At 41.0% G+C, this 23,188-nt stretch overlaps 1 protein-coding gene across 2 annotated transcripts in view; it reads left to right on the top strand.

Moving 5' to 3' along the window:
• The first annotated feature begins 7 nt into the window (after positions 1-7).
• ASXL2 (ASXL transcriptional regulator 2) overlaps positions 8-23,188 on the top strand; it is a 111,459-nt gene continuing 88,278 nt past the window's right edge. For both annotated transcript variants that reach the window (XM_069582816.1, XM_069582813.1), the window contains exon 1: positions 8-491. In XM_069582816.1, the coding sequence (XP_069438917.1) occupies positions 435-491 (57 nt within the window). In that variant the 5' untranslated portion in view covers positions 8-434. The remainder of the gene's footprint in view (positions 492-23,188) is intronic.

Raw genomic sequence — 23,188 nt, 5'->3', positions numbered from 1 at the left:
TGCGCATGCTCTGGAGGCGAGGCTGAGAACGGAAGGACGGGGGCGTGGCCAGGCTCCGCGGCCGGCCGGCTCGCTCTCCCTGTGGCCCCGCGCGGGAGGCGGGGGCGCGCGCACGCTCGTTCGCGCGGCCGGCTGCGTACAGTAGTGACGGCCGCGCGGGAGCGGTCACATGACCGTAGCGGCTGCCTGTACAGTAAGGACCCAATATGGCAGCGGCGGTAGCAGTGGTAACGGCAGCAGGAGGACCGGCCGCCCCATAGACCGCCCCCAGCGCACCACCCCCGCCGCTTCCTCTGCTCCGGTGCTCCTCCGGCCTGACTTCCCCTTTCTCCCACCTTTCCCGGCACCGCGGGAAAAACAGCGCAGGGCAGAGCAGGCAGGGAGGGCGGCCGGAGCCCGGACACGGGAGCCTCCCAGTCAGTTCAAGACCCGACATGAGGGAAAAGGGCCGTAGGAAGAAGGGCAGGACCTGGGCGGAGGCCGCCAAGACGGTAAGGCGGAGGGAGCGGACGGGAAAGCTGGGAGGATTTCGTTCCCTCGCCGCCCTCCCTCGGTCGCAGGGGAAGGGAGGTCAGTGGCACTGCGACCCGGCTAAGGGGGGCACAAAACCGCGCGGCGAGGGCGGCGGTTAGTTTCGGGCTTGTGGTCCCTGTGGGAATGGAGGCGCCTAAGCGGAAGAGGGTCGCCGCGGGGCTGTGGCTTCTCCCCGCGTCTGCGATGGTTCCTCTATGGTGTTTTGAAGCTGCCTGTCGGAGTCACTGCGCTCTCACCCCGACTCTGTGGTAGCCCCTGCCCCAACATGGGGAAGTCTGTTGTGCTTGCACAGTAACCGGTTCTTCTCCCTTGTGCGGCTGAGGAGCCCCCATTGGATGCGGATAGGAGAAGGCTTCTGCGTGCACCCAGCCCCAGAAAGAAGAGGAGAGCGGTGGAACTGGGTAGAATTGACCCGCTGTAGCAGGCACACCGCCCGGCTCCCGGGCCTTTGCTTGTCTGGGCTCCTGGATCCGGCCGGAGGTCACGAGGCTCTTGTTTTATGTTTGCTGTTGGAGCCGAAAGTGCAGGAGGTGTTTAGAAACGAAGTAACAGGTGGGACTTGTAGAATTTTTTTTTTTTCCTGTTTCCGTAGAGACCTACTCTGAACAAGGCAGCAATGCATGGTGGGACCTGTAGTTTTACCCGGCCTTGACTTTTCCGTAGCTAAAGTGGTAATGGCCTCACGAAGTTGTGATTAGTGGATAAAACCATCGTTTTTTTTCCTTCTAAATTTATCTTAACGAAACTTAGAGGTAGGTTTAAAAAATAGAGTATTGAGGATGAGTGAGAACTTTTACGCTTTTTATGAAAAAATTAAAAGCGCCCATGTATATATATTTAGAAATGAAAGGTTTGGAGAAAGTCAGGTTCGTTCCATCTTCTGAGGGTGCAGCAGAAAAGTAATAGGACGTAAGACAGCAGCGTTTTAGTGTTGGGAAGTGAGAAGGATTGGAAGCATTATTTTTAATGGTGAATCACGACAATAATACTTGTACAACCTGGAGAGCCCCTCTAAATGAAGCCCCTCTTTATAGTGTGTTGTATGTTTTATTTTTTAAAGAGGAGTTTTCTGAATAGTAACAAATGTTCACTGTGGGAAAGTTAGGGAAATTATAGTATTTTAGTATAAATAAGGGAAAAAGTCATGTATTTAACCAAACTCTGTTAACATTTGATATATTACCGCCCAGTCTTTTTTATTTCCCCAAATCTGGGTCCTTTTGTTTATTCATTCTTGCACATTTGCTTTGTAAATCTTGTGCATTTGTTTTGTAAATGGTGTGTTTTAGAGGATTCATGAATCTTAAACTTGTTTGTCTGTTTTAGTAGGAAATGTGGAAAAGTTAGTGAATAAATAAAAGCACATTTTATTTGTTGAGTGCTTTCAGTTACAGTGTATCTACATAACTGTAATTGCTGGTCGTTTCCCGCCAAAGAAAAAACTCTAGAAATAATTTTGTTGGGTGGTGGGGAAATTCCTCCTTCACAAAAGGAGTGAAGGAGGAATTGTTCTACTTGATCAGCACTACCTTAAGACCTCTTTTATTTAAAGAAGGATGGTAAATTTTATTCATAAGTAACCAGATCCCAACTGTCATTGTGTTAATTAATTTTAAGTCTCTAGAATTTCATGAGTACTTTATGAATTCTCTCTTTGGATAAAATAGTCTAATCTTTGGGAGATTGTGACAGGAAAACTTTGCATCTACAGTCTATTTTCCTATAGTAAATTATTATGTTTGCTCATTTATAACAGACATTTCAAGCCTTAGCTAGTTATGTGCAAGTAGTATTTAGAAGATGTAAAGACTAGAGCTAATCAGTAGAGCTTTGAGTTCCTGAAGCAATTAGTATAGTAGTGGTTTGGTATTTTTATTTGATTCTGGCAGATATATAAGAGCTCAGACTAAATAAAAATGAATTTTAGAAAGAGAATGGTGACACTAAAATTTCTTTTTTCTAGTAGCCAAAATCTAGAAAACACTACTCTTTTTTATCATCTATAAAGTAAGTAATTAAAATAAACCTTAGTGTTCAAAAGGATTCTGTTTATAGGAGAAATAGGTAGAAGTAAATGTGAGAAGAATAAGCAAAAGTAAATCTTTAATATTTTCAGACACAGAGTAATGAGATCAGAAAGTAGTGGTTTGACAGAGAGAGATAACTTTGACCTAAATTAGGAAACTGTATATTTTATAAGATTAAGAGAACTAGGAAAAGCAAGTCTTAAACTTACCTCATAGGCATTAAGGCCAAATGTTCTAGGAACAGAGTTTCAGAAAGGATATATTAAAATTATTCATTGAGTATAAGCAATATCTACTTCATATTTCATTGTGTTCTTGGTACCTACATTATAGAGCTATCCTGTTTTAGAGAACATTATTAAAATGGGGTTGTGTTCCTGACCAATAATAGAGCAATAAATAAGTAAAATTATTCACATATATATGTATTTATATCACATATATTTGTGATTTGGGGTGTTGTATGTATGTGAGAGAGCTATACAAGTTGATACAGGGTTGCTGTGAACAACCTGAAAAGGGAAAAATAATATGATCCATAATTATTATATAATTATAAGATTATGCCAAAGTCTGATTAAATGTAGAGAATAGATGGGTTCCAATAACTGAAGACATCACACAGAGAAATGATGGAATTAAGATTCAGTTGAACTTGAATGCTCATTCACAACACTGGATTGTGTCCCTACTGATCTTCTATTTGTCTCATAAATACACTAGTTATAAAAGCATTATTCAAGTATTTAGTTAACAGTATTACATTTTAAATTTATTTATTGGCTGCACCCTGTGGCTTGCAGGATCTCAGTTCCCCCACCAGGAACTGAACCCAGGCCATGGCAAGACTGGAATACTAACCCCTAGGCCTGCAAGGAGATCCAACCAGTCCATTCTAAAGGAGATCAACCCTGGGATATCTTTGGAAGGAATGATGCTAAAGCTGAAGCTCCAGTACTTTGGCCACCTCATGCGAGGAGTTGACTCATTGGAAAAGACTCTGATGCTGGGAGGGATTGGGGGCAGGAGGAGAAGGGGATGACCCAGGATGAGATGGGTGGATGGCATCACCGACTCGATGGATGTGAGTCTGAGTGAACTCCAGGAGTTGGTGCTGGACAGGGAGGCCTGGAGTGCTGCGATTCATGGGGTCGCAAAGAGTCGGACACGACTGAGCAACTGAACTGAACTGAGGCCACCAGGGAACTCCCATTACGCGTTTTAAATTTTAAAGGTAGCAGTGATAGTGGTGATGATGTGATTTGGATAAGAGACCTGCAGTATAGTGTTTGGAGCAATTAAAACAAAAATTTGTAGTAAGCCAGAGATACTGAAAATCATTACATTGACTTTAGAACTGTGTTCAAAGTTACGTGCATATTTTTTTTTTAAAGCAGAAGAAAGCATATCATGTACACATTAGGTGACATCCCTGAGGAATTCAGCTGTTTTTACAAAATAGAACTTTCAAAAGAGTATAATTTTGTTGATACCGTTTTTTTTTCTGAAGTTTTTCCTTGTCACCCACCACAACTGGGGACACATTAAAAGGCAAAAATGTCTTTTTTGGACAAGTTTGTTGTGATTGTAGGTGAAAGAGAGCAGCAGACCTTGGAGACTGCACTAGGTTATCTTTGAGGAGTGAAGTGGTCCGAGTGTGCGTGAAGGATGGGTGTTGAGAGGTAAGGAGAACAGCAGGCAAGTGTAGATCTTTAGCATGTGATTTCTAGACTGAAGAAAGTTGTTTGTTTGTTTGTTTGTTTGTTTTTAATCTAGACTTCACTTAGTGGTTAATGCTGTTTTGAAAGTGTATAGGTTTTTAAATCTATGTTATTTACCGAAAGTCATTTGGGCTTCCCTGGTGGCTCAGCAGTAACGAATCTGCCTGCTGTACAGGAGCCACAGGTTCTAGCCCTGGGATGGGAAGATCCCCTGGAGGAGGACATGGCAACACACTCCAGTATTCTTGCCTGGAGAATCCCCATGGGCAGAAGAGCCTGGTGGGCTACAGTCCATAGGGATGCAAAGAATCAGACACCACTGAAGCTACTTACCACACTCGCCTAAAGCTATTTAACTTTAGGGAATATAGTGGAAGAAAATTTCTATTAAAGGAATAACTCTGATAAGCTAACTACCTTTTTGTAGGAAGTATTGAAAATAGAAAAGAATTACTTAAAAGTAAAATGATAAAAGCTAAGTCACTTCAGTCGTGTCCGACTCTGTGCGACCCCATAGAGGGCAGCCCACCAGACTCTCCCGTCCCTGGGATTCTCCAGGCAAGAACACTGGAGTGGATTGCCAATATGTAATGATTAGAAAGAAAAAAGTCTTAAAAAAAAAAGATGTATTAACTTAGAAAGTTTCAGTTTTCTTAATCATGACCATAAGTAATTGTCTTCTGTTAGGAGTATGGCCAGGCCTGGGAATATCTCCTTGGACCGGTACTGGTTGGCCAGAGTCTTTTTATGCCCGTATTTGTCTTATGTTTGTACTTGTAAATATTAGAATCTCCAGGAGAGTGTGCATCTTGGGAAACCATATTAAAGAAATATATTGTTTTTGTAATATTGTTTTATAGAAAGTAAAGCTGGACAAAATCTTCCTGGAATATGTTAAAAATAGAATGAGAAAGGTTGTGAAGAGCATGAGTGAAAAACTGAGAAACTGCTCTAACCTATACTTTTCAAAACCAGTTTTTTTGAGGTATAGTTGACATAAAATTATAAGATTTTAGATACGTTTATGCAGGTCTGTTTGTGCTAGGGGATTCTTTGCTTGAAACATCTTTATTTTTGCCTTAATACCGAATTCTTTGCTTGAGAGATCTTCATTTTTGCCTTAATACCGAAGTAGAGTTCCCTTGTGTTTTGCCCTTATATTTTGTATTATTATTTTCAATTCGTCCTTCCTTCTTCTGTCCTGTTCTCATGTTCCTGCCTTGAAAGCCCACAAACAAACTAAGGAAAAAGGAAGGAAAGAAAATCTGTTTTGAACATGTAAGTTAAAAATGTCTGTGGGAAGTGCTGCTGCTGCATCTCCTAGAATTATGGCAGGAGCTGAGAAAATGATGTCAGATTTGCAGAAGTCCTTGCTCTTTCCTCATCCACAAAATCTATCTACTTTTAAAAGGCTGTGCAATTTTGCTGTCAGTGAAAGGGCATTATGTTTTCACTACAAAAGCTGTCTGGAAGGAGGCCAGTTGTGTGGAAGATACAACTACAGGAACCTGATAAGTAAGGTTTGTCTGCTGTTTTCATCCTTTTTATTAATACATGCATGCATACTACGTCGCTTCAGTCATGTCCTAACTCTTTGTGACCCGCCAGACTCCTCTGTCCATGGGATTCCCTGGGAAAGAATAGTGGAGTGGGTTCCCGTGCCCTCCTCCAGGGTCTCTTCCTGACCCAGGGTTCTAAGCCGCATCTTTTATGTGTCCTGCATTGGCAGGCGGGTTCTTCACCGTTAGGGCCACCTGGGAAGCCAGAAGACTGGGAAAGCTCCACTAGTTCTGTTTTCTTTCTTTCCATATCTCATAGAGGCCATCCTCATAGTTGATAGTGTTGCAGTATTGTGCAGTTTAGTACTTTTAGTACAGTTTGATTTATCATGTTTTTAGTGTTTTTAGAAGGTTTTTGAGCATACTTAATTTTAGAATTCTTTAGATATGACTTAATAGTGTTAGTTTTCTATTACAGTTTGTGTGGAGGGGGTTTTCCTTGCTGCCTGTAGGCTTTCTCAAGTAGCGGAGAGCAGGAGCTACTCTTTGTTCTGTTGGTTTTTCTCCTTGCGGAGCACAGGCTCTAGGCACACGGGCTTCAGTAGTTGCAGCACGTGGGCGCATTAGTTTCGGCTCTCCTGCTCTGAAGTGTGGGCTTAGTAGTTCTGGTACATGGGCTTAGTTGTTCCTCGGCATGTGGAATGTTCCTGGATCAAGGATTGAACCCATGTCCCCTGCATTGGCAGGCGAATTCTTACCCACTGCATCACCAGGGAAGTCCTAGACTCATTATTTTTGAAAAAGTAGAACGGCAGTATGTAGAAAGTCTTGGATGAGTCACTATACTGAAAACAGGAATTAAATGCATATGCAAATATTGAAAATAATTTAGTTGCCAAAGTGAAATTAACGTGCTTAGTCACTCAGTTGTGTCTTGACTCTTTGCGACCCCATGGATGTAGCCCTCCAGGCTCCTCTGTTCATGGGGATTCTTCAGGCAAGAATACTGGATTGGGTTGCCACGCCCTGCTGGATCTGTAGTCTTTGCCATTTTGGTACATTAACAGCATTTCTTTAGTTTTGTTCAGTAGAACTTGATGGAAATGGTCTGTATCTGTGCTGTCCAGTACGCTAGCCACGTGTGGCCATTGAGCACTTCAGATGTGACTAGTGAGACTAAGGAACTGAATTTTGAATTTTATTTAATTTTAATTAAGCTTAAATACCTACATTTGTTTAGTGGCTGTTATAGAATAACTTCCTGTGCTTACTGACTTTCTATGTATTTTTCAGTAAACTTGTCTGTTCAGATTTTTGCCCTTATTTTTTTTCTTGCTTCCTGGTCTTTTTTGTACTAGTTTCTGAGAGTGCAGTGTAGATTAAGGAAACTGGCCCTTTGTCATATGTCACAGATCTGTTTCCCAATTTTGGCTTTGACTGATTTATGCATTTTTAATGTTAATATATTAATAAATAAATTTGCCAATCTTTACCTCTTGTGTTTTTTTAGGTTTTAAGTCCTATTAAGAAAACCATTCTCAAAGATTATAAATGAGTGCTTTAAAAAAATGTTTAGCTGTAAAGGTGTATATTCCCCAAATAAAATCCATATTTTATTACGAACAAGTAGGAAGAAATTCAGTTTATGTGTATCAGTAAGACTGTGCTTTTTGATGGCAGAGACTTTTCTTTTAAAAGTTTCTACCTGCAGAAATGAATGCTAAATCTTTGTTGTTGTTTTTCACCTTTTTTATTGGCGATAAGACACTTGTCACTTTAAAGATAGCACAATTTGAGTAAAATTAGTCAACTATATTAAGTATTGTTTGCCAGTATTGTTCAGTACCTCTCTCTTGTTTGTGAAAGAAAGTTATTTCAAGACACACCATGATATTTGCCTTCCAAGACCCTTTTGAATTACATTTGGACATTTCTTTGGTAATTTTACTTCTCACCTTGCTTGACAAAACTAAAATTGGTTAATTGTAAAAACGCATGTACTGAGTCCTGAACATCAAGGGACACACTGTAAACCTAATGAGTTACTGCATCTTCTTGGTAATTTGTTCTTTTAGTAAAAATTATTTTGTGAAACATTTGTCATTTGGAAATTCTTTTGCTGCTGATGTTTAGCGGCAAACAGCATTGATGCTACATTTAGAGTGGACTTTGAATAGCTTGGGGTGGCCCACATCATCTGGAATCTTTAACCCACTGATGTCTGAATTATTTAGTAGTTGGTTTAGCCATATTCAGTTTCAAATAAAGTGCTTAACAACGATGTTAGTGACTTATTCTAAAGAGTAACATAAAATTTTTAATGTATTGCTATTGATTTTATAGTTTCCTATATGATTTGAGTGGTTCTGACAAATTTTATAAGTTTAAATGGATGGTACCCCATGAAATTGATATTTTTGGAAAGGTTTTCTCTTTTACATTGTGTGTGTGTGTGTGAGAATGAGTGGTGGAGAGGGGAAAGGAGAAAGAAGATGTCAAAAGGTGCATTACAAGATAAAGATAATGAACACTTTTCATGTATATCATTAAACACCCATGAAAGATGTAAAGAGGAATATAGGACTATATATATATATATGTGTGTGTGTGGTTTTTTTTTTTTTGCATCTCCCAAGCAGTATGCAGTGTCATAGTTCCCCAACCAGAGATTGAACTCATCCCCTGCATTGGGAGCCCAAGGTTAATCATTGGACCTCCAGGGAAGTCCCAAGACTATTTTCATTAGCAGCTTGGGAATAACCTTAACAATCTGGATCTGATTTTGGTTGTTTAATTTGTTGAGCTTATTGTGTCAGCTTGGACAAGTCATTTAAATCAGTGCTCAAACATTAGTGTGTATAAGAATCATCTGGGAAGCTTATAATATAGATGATTATTCAGTAGGTCTGCAGTGTAGCCAGAGACTCTGCATTTGCAATAAGTTCACAGGTGATGCTGGTGCTTTGGTATAAGGACCACATTGGGAGTTGTAGGGACTTTAGACTGCTGCTGCTGCTGCTAAGTCTCTTCAGTCGACTCTGTGCGACCCCATAGACGGCAGCCCACCAGGCTCCCCTGTCCCTGGGATTCTCCAGGCAAGAACACTGGAGTGGGTTGCCATTTCCTTCTCCAATGCATGAAAGTGAAAAGTAAAAGGAAGTCGCTCAGTCGTGTCTGACTCTTCACAACCCCATGGACTGCAGCCCACCAGGCTGCTCTGTCCATGGGATTTTCCCGGCAAGAGTACTGGAGTGGGGTGCCATTGCCTTCTCCGATGATTAGGCTAGAACGTGTGAAAAATTCTTTGACGATACCTGGTACGTTGTTGACTTCCCTGGTGGCTCAGTGGTAGAGAACCCATCTGTTAATGGAGGAGATGCAGGTTCGCTCCCTGGGTTGGGAAGCTGGAGAAGGAAATTGCGACCTACTCCTGTGGGAAATCCCATGGACAGAGGAGCCTAGCCGGGTATATTCCAAGGGGTTGCAAGTATTATAAGTATGGTTTTTTAATGTTACTGAAAAATTAATAAATGTAGATCATCTTATGTTTCTGAGTGAGAAAATGAATATTGTACAGATGTTATTTCTTATCAGGTGCAGAGGTTTGAAACAGTTCTAATGAAAAGCTTTCTGGTCTCAGGGACCCCATTTGCCACTTGTTTCCCAAGGTCAGTGTGGAATGAATGACAGAGACCTGAACGAGCTGTGGACAAGTTTGGGAACGCAGTGGAAGCTCCATATCATGCTTTAGGAGATTGTGTGCCAGATCCCTCTCTTGACTTAGACTTTGTGAACTGCTCTGGAGAAAGCATGTAGCAAGGAATGGCAGGCAGCCTCAAGTTGCTGAGTGACTCCTTGCAAAAAGTCAGCAATAAAACAGTACGGGACTGAAACCTGCCAACAAGTAAGGTTCCTGGTAAGCCTGGAAAAGAATCCCAAGTCTCAGATAAGTTCACAGTCCCGGCTGTCACTTCTGTCTCAGCTCTGTGAGACCCTCCGCAAAAGACCCTCTTAAACCGTGGCCAGAATCCTGGCACAGAACTATGAGATAACTTGGTATTGGGTTCACCTAAGTTTCATCATAAACCATAATCACACCATAAATTTGTGTTGTTGGGGCTGTATAATAGCAAAAGGAATATTAAAATCTAGTGGAGGAAGGAACATGGGAAGGTTGGTCTCAGAGAGGGTTTGGCCTGGATATTCAAGGGTGAATATGGATAAGGGTATTCCAGGCAGAAGGAAGGCTGAAAAAATGGAGTATATGTTTTATGCATGCTGATTTGCCTTTGAGTCTTGTGAAGTAAAGTAAAAGATAAGGCCAGAAAAGACAATCTAGGATCCAGATGTGGAGAGTTGTAGAAGTTGAACTGACAGATATTTTTATTCTAGTAGTTGTAATGCTTTTCTGCAGGTGACAACAACATTGTCTGTGTTTGGGGCCATTTGTGGGGTGTATTGTAGAGAGCTGAAAAGTCTAGCTACAGAGAGGTTATCAGGGTTAGAGTAGGGCTCTTGAATTAAAAGGATGCCTTAGAGGTATACATTTCCCACCCCCCCCCCATCATTCAGTGTTTCTTATTTTATACCTATTCCTTGTACACCTCTCATGCTTACAAGTGTCCAACAGAAGCCTATGCTTGAGTTCTGCCAGTCTCCTGAAATCTTCACCTATATAGGAGGTTCTGGCATGTTCTTCAACACAACAGAATTGTATGATTCTTGAGAGGGAAAAAAGAAAGCAAACTCTTTACCCACTTCATTCTAGCTCATGTTGATTTTTCTTTTCTCTGAATTCTTATGCCACTATTCTTCCTATTGCACTATCCTTTGGGCTGCTGGTCTTCTGGGTTGTTGAGGTGCTAGAATCAATCAGGAGTCTGTGTTGCACAACTCCAGGGGAAGCCATTCATATTCACATATTGTATTTTATGTGAATATCACTTTCTAGAGTTGTCACAGTGACTCTGGGTTCCATGATGCTTTTTGTGAAAATATCATTAAACAATAATTTATTTGGACTTCCCTGGTGGTGCAGTGGATAGGAGTCTGCCTGCCAATGCAGGGGACATGGGTTTGCTCCCTGGTCCGGGAAGATTCCACGTGCTGCAGAGCAGTTAAGCCTGGGTGCTGCAGCTGCTGAGCCACATGCTGTAGCTACTGAAGCCTGTGCACCTAGAGCCAGTGCTCCTCAACAGGAGAAGCCTTGGCAATGAGAAGCTCGTGTGCTGCAACCAGAGAAAGCCCACGAGCAGCAGTGGAGACCCAGTGTAGCCAAAAACAAAATGATTTTAAGAAGACTGGTATATTTCAGTTCAGTTCAGTCACTCAGTCGTGTCCAACTGGTATATTTATTTCTGATCAAATTTAAGAATATTTTTGCTAGGAGAAAAACTATTATAGGTTTGTGATAGAAAAGTCACACCTTGAGAACAGATGGGTGGGCAGCAAGAAGGGCAGCTTTTCTAGTCTTTTTAGTGTTGGATTTGCTTCATGTGTATTTCCCAAGTCTGTTTCCTGCAGACAGAGGTGGTAGCAAATGACAGAGGTTTGATGAAAGTGTTTCCTGTTAGCTGTGTGGTTTTTTGTGAACGCTTTACTTTTTAGACTTTTTAATATGGTGGATTACATTGATATTTCAAATTTTGAATTGGCCTTGCTTTCCTGGGCAAATAAACCTTACTTGGTTGTTTATTATACTTTTTATATATTGCTGGGTTTGTTGAGGACATTTATGGTTATGTTCATAAGGAATATTAATCTGTAGTTTTTTTGTATTGTTTATGTCTGGCTTTGGTATCAGGGTAGTGTTGACCTCATAAAAAAGGAAGTCTTCCTCTGTTTCTCAGGAAACAGATTACAATTGATCCTCACTATTCATGGATTCAATACAGTTGACCCTTGAACATCTTGGGTGTTAGGGATGCTGACCCTCTATACAGTCGAAAATCCTCAAGTGACCTGTAGGCCACCCTCCATATCTCTGGTGCCTCATCCATAGACTGAACCAACCTTGAATTGTGTAATATTGTAGTTTTTACCGTTGAAAAAAATTCCTTGTATTGGTGGGCCCATGCAGTTAAACCTGTGTTGTTTGGGGGTTAGCTGTACTTGTGGATTCACCTGCTTGCTAAAATTTACTCCTCATCCCAAAATCAATACGTGGCACTTTTGTCTATTCATGGACATTGGCTGAGTGGCGAAACATTTGTCACCTGACGCTGAGATCTCTGCTGAAGTCGAACAAGGTGGTGCTCTGCCTTCTTGTTTCAGCTCTCATAGTGAAAAATTGGTCTATTTAATGTCATGGTGTTTGCATTTTTGTGCTTTTTGTTAGGCTCTCACTATTTAAAATGGCTCCCAAGTGTAGTACTGAAGTGCTGTCTAGCATTCATTCTTAAATGCAAGGAAACTATGTGCCTTATGGAGAAAATACCTGTATTAGATAAGCTTTGTTTAGGTGTGAGTTACAGTCCTTTTGGCCATGAGTTCAAAGTCAGTGAGTCAGTAACATGTATTAAATAAGATGCCTCTAAACAGAGTCACGTAAAACAAGGTTCAGTTCAGTCGCTCAGTCGTGTCCGACTCTTTGCAACCCCATGAATCGCAGCATGCCAGGCCTCCCTGTCCATCACCAACTCCCGGAGTTCACCCAGACTCTCGTCTATCAAGTCAGTAATGCCATCCAGCCATCTCATCCTCTGTCATCCCCTTCTTCTCCTGCCCCCAATCCTAAGGTTACGTTGACAAAACTATGACCAGAGGCTTGTAGGAACTTTGTATTTCACTTAGGAGCAGTGGATCAGTATTTGCTAATTTAACATTCATGGTGACTTTACAGAACATAACTATTGTGAATAATGAGAATGGACTGTGTATAGAACTGGTGTTATTTCTTCTTTAAATGTTTGATGGAATTAACCAGTGAAGCATTCTGGGGTCTAGAGATTTCCTTGGTGGGAGCATTTTCACTATGAATTCAATTTCTAGTATAATTATAGAGCTATTCAGATTTCTTGTGTAAGTTTTAGAAGTTTGTGGTTTTTCAAGAATTGGTCCATTTCATTTAAGTTGTTGAGTTTATGTCTATAGAGTTGTTGGTAGTATTCTCTTATTGTTCGCAGTCTGTAGTAATATATCCCCTCTTTATTCTTTTTTTTTTTTTAATTTTAAAATCTTTAATTCTTACATGCGTTCCCAAACATGAACCCCCCTCCCACCTCCCTCCCCATAACATCTCTCTGGGTCATCCCCATGCACCAGCCCCAAGCATGCTGTATCCTGCGTCAGACATAGACTGGCGATTCAATTCTTACATGATAGTATACATGTTAGAATGCCATTCTCCCAAATCATCCCACCCTCTCCCTCTCCCTCTGAGTCCAAAAGTCCGTTGTACACATCTGTGTCTTTTTTCCTGTCTTGCATACAGGGTTGTCATTGCCATCTTCCTTAATTCCATATATATGTGTTAGTATACTGTATTGGTGTTTTTCTTTCCCCGTCTTTATTCTTGATACTGGTTATTTGTCTTTTCCTTTTTTTTTTGGAGGGGGCTATAGATTTATCAATTTTTAAAAATCAATTGAAAGAACCAGCTTTTGGTTTCATTAATCTTTCTCTTTTTGTTTTCAGTCTCATTGATATTCATTATCTTTATTATTAGTAGCAGTCATTTTTCATACCCTGCCCGCCGTGCCCCACCACTACCCTCTGGTAACCACTGATCCTTCTGTGTCTTGGGTTTGCCTGTTCTGGACAGTCCATATAGATGGAGTCCTACAACATGTGGCTTTTTGTGTTTCTTTTTTTTCACTTTAGCATAATGTTTTCAAAGTTCATCCATATTATAGTGTGTATCCTTTTTTTGTGGCTGAATAATATTCCCTCATGGCTATACCACCTTTTATTTATCTGTTTATCAGTTGATGGATATCTGGATTGTTTATACTTTTGGCTATTATGAATAATGCTGCAGTGAATATTTTGTGTACAACAAATGTTTAATTCTTTCTGGTATGTAGGAGGTGAATTGCTAGGCCATATGTTAACTCTGTGTTTAACTTTTTGAGGAATTGAATTATTTGTCCTTTTGTTGATTTCTAAGAATTCTTCATATACTCCGTCGGTTCAGTTGCTCAGTCGTGTCTGACTCTTTGCGACCCCATGGACTGCAGCATGCCAGGCTTCCCTGTCCTTCACTATCTCCCAGAGCTTGGTCAAACTCATGTCCATTGAGTGTCAGTGATGCCATCCAACCATCTCATCCTTTGTTGTCCCCTTCTCCTCCTGCCTTCAGTCTTCCCAGCATCAGATGTCTTTCCTGTGAGTTGGCTTTTCACATCAGGTGGCCAAAGTATTGGAGCTTCAGCATCAGTCCTTCCAATGAATATTCAGGATTGATTTCCTTTAGGATTGCCTGCTTTGGTCTCCTTTCAGTCCAAGGGACTCTTAAGAGTTTTCTCCAACACCAGGTTCAAAAGCATCAATTCTTCTGCACTCAGCCAGCCTTCTTTATGGTCAACTCTCACATCCATACACGATTATAGGAAAAAGCATAGCTTTGACTGCATACCTTATCAGACACACAGTATTGTCTTTGTGGGTTCTTTCACCTTTTTTTAGAAATGGTCTTTAAACATATTTTAATCAATCACTTAATTAATTAGACTGCACTGGGTCCTGGTTACAGGACTTGGTTGCAGGATCTTTAGTTGTGGCACGTGAACTCTACATTGGGGCATGTGGGATCTAGTTCCCTAACCAGGTTCCCTGCATTAGGAGCTCAGCGTCTTAGCCACTGACCCACCAGGAAAGGCCCTTTACTTTCTTGATATGTCCTTTAGCACAGTTTTTTTTAAGTGTTTTAACTTTGATTGCATTAATTTTTGACTGTGCTGGATCTTCATTGCTACGCAGGCTTTTCTCGAGTTGTGGCAAGCAGGGGCCGCTTTCCAGTTGCGGTGCGCTGCCTCCTTACCGCAGGGCTGCAGCTTCTGTTGTGGCTTCTGTTGTGAGGGCTTCTTCTGTTGTGGAGCACAGGCTCTAGGCACACAGGCTTCAGTAGTTGTGCGACGCAGGCTGTAGAGCACAGGCTCAGTAGCCGGGACTCATGGGCTTAGTTGCTCTGCAGCATGTGGGGTCTTTCCAGACCAGGGATCGAACCTGAGTCTCCTGCATTGACAGGTGGATTCTTTACCACTGAGCCATCAGAGAATCTCCTGGAAGCTGACCTTTGACCAAACATTTGAAAGAGATAAAGGAGCAAGCTTTGCAGATAATCAGGGAAGGAGCCCTCTACAGAGAGGGAGCAGTCGGTATGAGGACTCTGAGGCAGGAGTGTGCCATCTTTGTCTAGCAACTATGAGAAGGTCAGTGTAGCTGAAGTAATGTGACTGAGGAAGAGAGATGTAGGAGTTGAATCGGGAGGCAGCGTGTTCATTATTCGGGCTCTACTCCCATTTCCTAGAATTCAGGGTAGATTTTCCTGTCTTCTTGTTCCAGTTTACCATCAAGCTCCACTCATACCAAATGTCCTCTTGAGTAATTTTGGATTGGCATTGGCCTGTGGAAGGGAACATCCTTTTCTGTGACAGGTGATGGCCAAGGTTTCAATTAAAAAAAAATGTAAAGTTCTTCAGAGGCTTTCAGAAAATTATGACTTTTTAAAAAAAATTTTTAATACTGACATTATTCAGGATGTATCAGCTTCCTGGTTTTTTCAGTGTTCTTTATGCTTTATTTCTAGAGTAAATTACTTCTGTCTGTATTATGGCAACTAGGATCTGTATGTCTGTTGGATTAGGTATTGTTGAATTTGTTGTCTCAAATTCTCTTCTGACAGGATAGTGGTTTTACTGTTAAAATATTGAACACCTACCATGTATACAGTAGAAATAGTGCTAACTTACATTGAGACCTTTTAACAAATAGGCCAAAAAGAAAAGGAAAATAAGCTAATTTTACTAGGCAGTCGTGTATGTAAATTATAAATACAGCAATATAATAAAACAACACACCATGATTAATCAGAATTTATTCCAGGAATGAAATTTCCTTTTGTTATTAGGAAATTATTAATTCATCAAATTATTAGGTTAAAAATGAGAAACTGTATGTAGAAATGGTACTTGCCCAGCTCCCTAGGCAAGGATTTTATTTTCCAGACCCCCTGTATCTAGGTGGTGCCAAGAGACTGTTGTTGCAGGGAAATGTGAGCAGAAATAATGTGTCACTTCTGGGTCAAGGTATTTAAGAGCAGGGTGTGCCCACTGAATAGGAGTCAGGTGCACTGAACTGTTAATAATATGTTCACAGCTGAATAACTGTTTATAATATAATAATAACTTGTATTGTGTTATGCTAATGAAATTTTGGGATTTGGTTATAGCACCTCGTGTTACCTCACAGGTATGAGCTACATGATTATCTCACGTGTTAAAAAAGGAGTTATTTAAATTTAGTATCTGTTCAAAACCTTTTGATTATACATATACAAACCCAGGAAGGTAAACTTAATTAGAATTTCTTTCTGTGTATGGATGACTTAAATGTAACTGACTCTATGCTTGGCTTATTTAAATTTATTTTCCTTCTAAAACAGCAGTCTTGGGAATAGCGGAAATAAAACTCAGCATATTGTCCTTTTTTAAAAAAAAAGGACATACCAAAACTTCCATTACCTGACTGCTTTTGTTGTTGTGTTGTTGTTTGAGTTTGGGCAGAAAGATATTTTTATAACATAAAGAATATTTCAGCCTAGTAGCCAACATCACAATGATAGTGAAACACTGGAGATAAACGTATGGAAAAATGGAAAATACGACAAGAAAACTTGCTTTTATTATTTTATTTAACATTCTTTTAGTTGTTGTAGCCACTGTAGTTAGGCATGAAAAATAAATGAGTTGCAAACATTAAAAGAAGAAAAAAGCTGCTATTTGCAGATACTGCTGCTACTGCTGCTAAGTTGCTTCAGTCGTGTCCGACTCTGTGCGACCCCATAGACAGCAGCCCACCAGGCTCCCCCGTCCCTGGGACTGTCCAGGCAAGAACAGTGGAGTGGGTTGCCATTTCCTTCTTCAGTGCATGAAAGTGAAAAGTGAAAGTGAGGTCGCTCAATCATGTCCGACTCTTCACAACCCCATGGACTATAGCCTACAAGGCTTTTCCGTCCATGGGATTTTCCAGGCAAGAGTACTGGAGTGGGATGCCATCGCCTTCTCCAATTTGCAGATACTATGACTGCTTATTTGGAGAAGGCAATGGCACCCCACTCCAGTACTCTTGCCTAGAAAATCCCATGGACGGAGGAGCCTGGTACGCTGCAGTCCATGGGGTCGCTAAGAGTCGGACATGATTGAGCGACCTCACTTTCTCTTTTCAACTTCATGCATTGGAGAAGGAAATGGCAACCCACTCCAGTGTTCTTGCCTGGAGAATCCTAGGGACGGGGGAGCCTGGTGGGCTGCCGTCTATGGGGTCGCACAGAGTCAGACACTACTGAAGCGACTTAGCAGCAGCAGCAGCAAGACTGTTTATTTATTAGAAATCCCCAAAGTATCAACTAAAAAATCTAGGTAAGCGTTCAAAAGGATGATTGTTAAAGTAAATATATAAATAGAGTTTCTGTATCCCAATAATTTGGCTTCCCAGGTGGCGCTAAGTGGTAAAGAACCTGGTTCCTATCAATGCAGGAGATGAAAGGTGCTGTTTTGATCCCTGGGTAAACAAGATCCTCTGGAGAAGGAAATGGCAACCCACTCTAATATTCTTGCTTGGAGAATCCCTTGTACAGGGGAGCCTGGCAGGCTTCAGTTCACAGGCTTGCAAAGAGTCAGACACAACTGAAGTGTCTATGCATGTACACACAAAGCTGAATAAGGAATATATAGAATCTAGGTGAAGAAAATACAAAATCCTGGGAAAGGATAGAGAATAGACTTGAAAAATCGAAGAGAGTGAATTTGTACTTACAGTGGAAGAATCAATATAATAAAGAGATTTTAATTCTTGTCAAGTAAATTTATAAATTTAAAGCAGTTCTACTCTGACAAATCAAAACTCATCTGGGTTGGACTAAGAATATATTTGTTTCAAAGAAGTGTAGTGAGTCATAAATTATATTTCTAGAGATTAACATGTATTGCAAAGATACAGTGAGTAAAGCAGGATGCCAGTGATGTGTAACTGGATAAGAATGATGCTGATGAATAGTATAGATGTGAAAGCCCATAGGCAGTCAGATATATCTAAGTATACAGTAAAAAGGTAATGTTGAAATCTAATCATCTTGAGGAAAAAAAATATGTCTCTGCTTCATACCATACACCAAAACAAATTACAGGATTGATATCTATCAGTTCAGTTCAGTCGCTCCGTCGTGTCCGACTCTTTGCAACCCCATGAATTGCAGCACGCCAGGCCTCCCTGTCCATCACCAACTCCTGGAGTTCACTCAGACCCATGACCATTGAGGCAGTGATGCCATCCAGCCATCTCATCCTCTGTCGTCCCCTTCTCCTCCTGCCCCTAATCTCTCCCAGCATTAGAGTCTTTTTCCAATGAGTCAACTCTTCGCATCAGGTGGCCAAAGTATTGGAGTTTCAGCTTTAGCATCATTCCTTCCAAAGAACACCCAGGACTGATCTCCTTTAGAATGGACTGGTTGGATCTCCTTGCAGTCCATGGGACTCTCAAGAATCTTCTCCAACACCACAGTTCAAAAGCATCAATTTTCGGTGCTCAGCTTTCTTCACAGTCCAGCTCTCACATCCATACATGACTACTGGAAAAACCATAGCCTTGACTAGACGGACCTTTGTTGGCAAGTAATGTCTCTGCTTTTTAATATGCTATCTACATCTGTGTCTCACGGACTTTTGGACTGTGAGGGAGAGGGAGAGGGTGGGATGATTTGGGAGAGTGGCATTGAAACATGTATACTATCATGTAAGAAACGAAGCGCCAGTCTATGTTCGATACAAGATACAGGATGCTTGGTTGGGGCTGGTGCATGGGGATGATCCAGAGAGATGATATGGGGCGGGAGGTGGGAGGGGAATTCAGGATTGGGAGCTCGTATACACCCCTGGCGGATTCATGTCAATGTATGGCAAAACCAATACAGTATTGTAAAGTAAAATAAAGTTAAAAAAAAAAAGCTATTTATGTTGGTCATAACTTTCCTTCCAGGGAGTAAGCGTCTTTAATTTCATGGCTGCAGTCACCATCTGCAGTGATTTTGGAGCCCAAAAAAATAAAAGTCTGTCACTGTTTCCACTGTTTCCCCATCTATTTCCCATGAAGTGATGGGACCAGATGCCGTGATCTTAGTTTTCTGAATGTTGAGCTTTAAGCCAACTCTTTTAGTCTCCTCTTTCACTTTCATCAAGAGGATTTTTAGTTCCTCTTCACTTTCTGCCATCAGGGTGGTGTCATCTGCGTATCTGAGGTTATTGATATTTCTCCTGGCAATCTTGATTCCAGCTTGTGCTTCTTCCAGTCCAGCATTTCTCATGATGTACTCTGCATAGAAGTTAAATAAGCATGGTGACAATATACAACCTTGACACACTCCTTTTCCTATTTGGAACCAGTCTGTTGTTCCATGTCCAGTTCTAACTGTTGCCTCCTGACCTGCATACAAGTTTCTCAAGAGGCAAGTCTGGTGGTCGGTCTGGTATTCCCATCTCTTTCAGAATTTTCTAGTTTGTTGTGATCCACACAGTCAAAGGCTTTGGCATAGTCAATAAAGCAGAAATAGATGTTTTTCTGGAACTCTCTTGCTTTTTCCATGATCCAGCGGATGTTGGCAATTTGATCTCTGGTTCCTCTGCCTTTTCTAAAACCAGCTTGAACATCTGGAAGTTCACGGTTCACATATTGCTGAAGCCTGGCTTGGAGAATTTTGAGCATTATTTTGCGTATGAGATGAGTGCAATTGTGTGGTAGTTTGAGTATTCTTTGGCATTGCCTTTCTTTGGGAATGGAATGAAAACTGACCTTTTCCAGTCCTGTGGCCACTGCTGAGTTTTCCAAATTTGCTGGCATATTGAGTGCAGCACTTTCACAGCATCATCTTTCAGAATTTGAAATAGCTCAACTGGAATTCCAGCACCTCCACTAGCTTTGTTCATAGTGATGCTTCCTAAGCCCCCTGGACTTCACATTCCAGGATGTCTGGCTCTAGGTGAGTGTGAGTGATCACACCATCATGATTATCTTGGTCATGAAGATCTTTTTTGTACAGTGCTTCTGTGTATTCTTGCCACCTCTTCTTAATATCTTCTGCTTCTGTTAGGTCCATAGCATTTCTGTCCTTTATAGAGCCCATCTTTGCATGAAATGTTCCCTTGGTATCTCTGATTTTTTTGAAGAGATCTCTAGTCTTTCCCATTCTGTTGTTTTCCTCTATTTCTTTGCATTGATCGCTGGAGGAAGGCTTTTTTATCTGTCCTTGCTATTCTTTGGAACTCTGCATTCAGATGCTTATGTTTCCCCTTTGCTTTTCGTGTCTCTTCTTTTCACAGCTATTTGTAAGACCTTCCCAGACAGCCATTTTGCCTTTTTGCATTTCTTTTCTGTGGGGATGGTCTTGATCCCTGTCTCCTGTACAATGTCACATCTATAGGGCTGTATAAATGTATATGTATAGAGTACAAGTAATGGGTGCTTAAGGGTATAAAGAATTTACATATCTAACTCTCTTACCAGTAGGAAACAGTGATAATGGTTTCTAAGATAACTTTCTTCACATATGTGTAACACCCCCCTCCATAAGGAGTTAAATGACATTTACAATTCTGCAACTTGCATTTTTCAGTTGATAATGTCTAAATGTCTGTGCATATCTGCACATAGAGTGCTGCATTGTTCTTTTTCTTTACATTATTTCATTAAGAAAAAATTAAAACACCCAGCAAATTTGAATGAATTTTACCCACTGTATACCTACCACCTAGATTCTAGCCACTAACATTGTCTATCCACATTGCTCCTTTAAAAAATGTGGTAAAATGCATAGAAAACTTACCATTTTGATAGGTTTAAACTGTACACTGTTAAGTATATGCCTATTGTGCATAGACTGTAGAACTTTTTCATCTTGCAAAACTTAACTTACCAACACTCCCCTTCCCACAGTTCCAGACAAATGTGTGTGTGTTAGTCGCTCAATCTTGTCTGACTCTTTGTGACTCCATGGACTGTAGCCCACCAGGCTCCTCTCCTCCATGGAATTCTCCAGGCAAGAATACTGAGTGGGTGCCAGTCCCTTCTCCAGGGGTTCTTCACTATTCTACTTTGAATTTCTTTGACTATCTTACCTCATATGGGGGCTTCCCTGGTGGCTCAGAGGATAAAGCATCTGCCTGCAATGCAGGAGACCCGGGTTCAATCCTTGGGTTGGGAAGATCCTTTGGAGAAGGAAATGGCAACCCACTCCAGTATTCTTGCCTGGAGAATCCCATGGACAGAGGAGCCTGGTGGGCTACAGTCCATAGGGTCGCAAAGAGTTGGACACGACTGAGCGACTTCACTCACTCACCTCATATGAATCCCATTTTAAGGCTGAGTAATTGCGTTGTATGTGTATACCACATTTAAAAATCCATTCGGTTTGTTGATGGACAGTTGGTTTGTTTCCGCCTTTTACCTATTTTGTAATACTGCTGTGAACATGGGTATACACAGATCTCTTTGAGATCCTGCATTTGATTGTTTTGGATATATAACCAGAAGTGATACTGCCGGATCATAGAATAATTCTGTATTTAGTCTTTTGAGAGGAACCACCATACCATTTTCCATAGCAGCTGCACCATCTTACGCTCCCACTAGCAAAGCACAAGAGTTCCAGTTTCTCGACATCCTTGCGAACAGTTGTCATTTCGTGCTGTGTGTGTGTTGTTTTTTCATACCGGCCATCTTAGTGGGTGTCATGACATCTTACTTTGATTTTGACTTGCATTTCCCTAATGATTAGTGATTATTTTTAGATGCTTCTTGGCCATTACTATATCTTTTTTGGAGGAATGTTTTATTCAGTTCCTTTGCCCGTTTTTAAATTGTTTTTTCTATTGAGTTGTAGGCGTTCTTTATATATTGAATATTAACCCCTTACAATTCGACAGATATTTTCTCCCATTCTGAAGATTGCCTTTCAGTGTTGATTGTCTCCCTAGATGCAGAAGAGTTTTAAGTTTTGATGTCGTTCATCTTAACTGTGTTCGTTGGCTGTGCTCTTGATGGCCACATTGCTTTTCTTTGATGGTGGCATAGACGATTATTTGGCTACTCAGCAATCTAGTTTATTACTTACTGGAATTTAGGTAATTTTTAGCTTCACGATATTACAAACTACTTTCTAGTAAATATTTTTTTACATATTTATATACTTGTAAGAATATAATTTTCAAATTAATTTTTGTGTCTGGGAATTGTCAGGACAAAGGTGTAGCCAGCCAAGCCTAGAGAGTGCCGTATTGTTCTTGAAGAGTTGTTCCTTTTCACAGCACTGGCTGACAGTGCCTCCTCCCTACACCCTGTCCCATGCTGAACTTTCAGTCCTTTTCATCTTTGCCTATTTAGTGGGTGAAAAGAATATGGTTTTGATTTCAATTTCTATATTTAGGTTTGTATGGCTGTGGTTGAACATCTTTTTAGGTATTCACTAACCACTTGTATTTCTGTTTCTCTAAGCTGTCTTAGTTGCCAGTTTTTTTTCTTTGAATTGGTGTTTTTCTCCTTGATTTATAATGCCTTTCCCTGTATGTGATATGTTTCCCAATTTTTTCAACTAGTTTTCCTTTCAGTTCAGTCCAGTCACTCAAGTCATGTCTGACTCTTTGTGACCCCGTGGACTGCAGCACACTAGGCTTCCCTGTCCATCACCAACTCCCGGAATTTACTCATGTTCATGTCCATTGAGTTGGTGATGCCATACAACCATCATCCTCTGTCGTCCCCTTCTCCTCCTGCCTTCCATCTCTCCCAGCATCAGAGGCTTTTGCAATGAGTCAGTTCTTCACATCAGGTGGCCAAAGTAGAGTGTTATCCTCCCAGGGTCAGTCAGTGACCATGTTACAAACCAACGATGCTTCAGCATCAGTCCTTCCAATTGATGTTCAGGACTGATTTCCTTTAGGGTCGATTGGTTTGATCTCCTTGCAGTCCAAGGGACTCTCAAGAGTGTTCTCCAGCACCATAGTTCAAAAGCATCAATTCTTCGGTGCTCAGCTTTCTTTATGGTCCAACTCTCACATCCATACATAACCACTGGAAAAACCAAAGCTTTGACTAGACGGACCTTTGTTGGCAAAGTAATGTGTCTTCTTTTGAATACACTGTCTAGGTTGGTCATAGCTTTAGACTCTGCTTATAGGTTTGTGTGTGAGCTTGTGTGTGC

This window comes from Ovis canadensis, chromosome 3 (genome assembly GCF_042477335.2).
Source record: "Ovis canadensis isolate MfBH-ARS-UI-01 breed Bighorn chromosome 3, ARS-UI_OviCan_v2, whole genome shotgun sequence".
In the NCBI taxonomy this organism is placed as follows: domain Eukaryota; kingdom Metazoa; phylum Chordata; class Mammalia; order Artiodactyla; family Bovidae; genus Ovis; species Ovis canadensis.
This window is presented reverse-complemented; position numbering and strand designations above follow the sequence as displayed.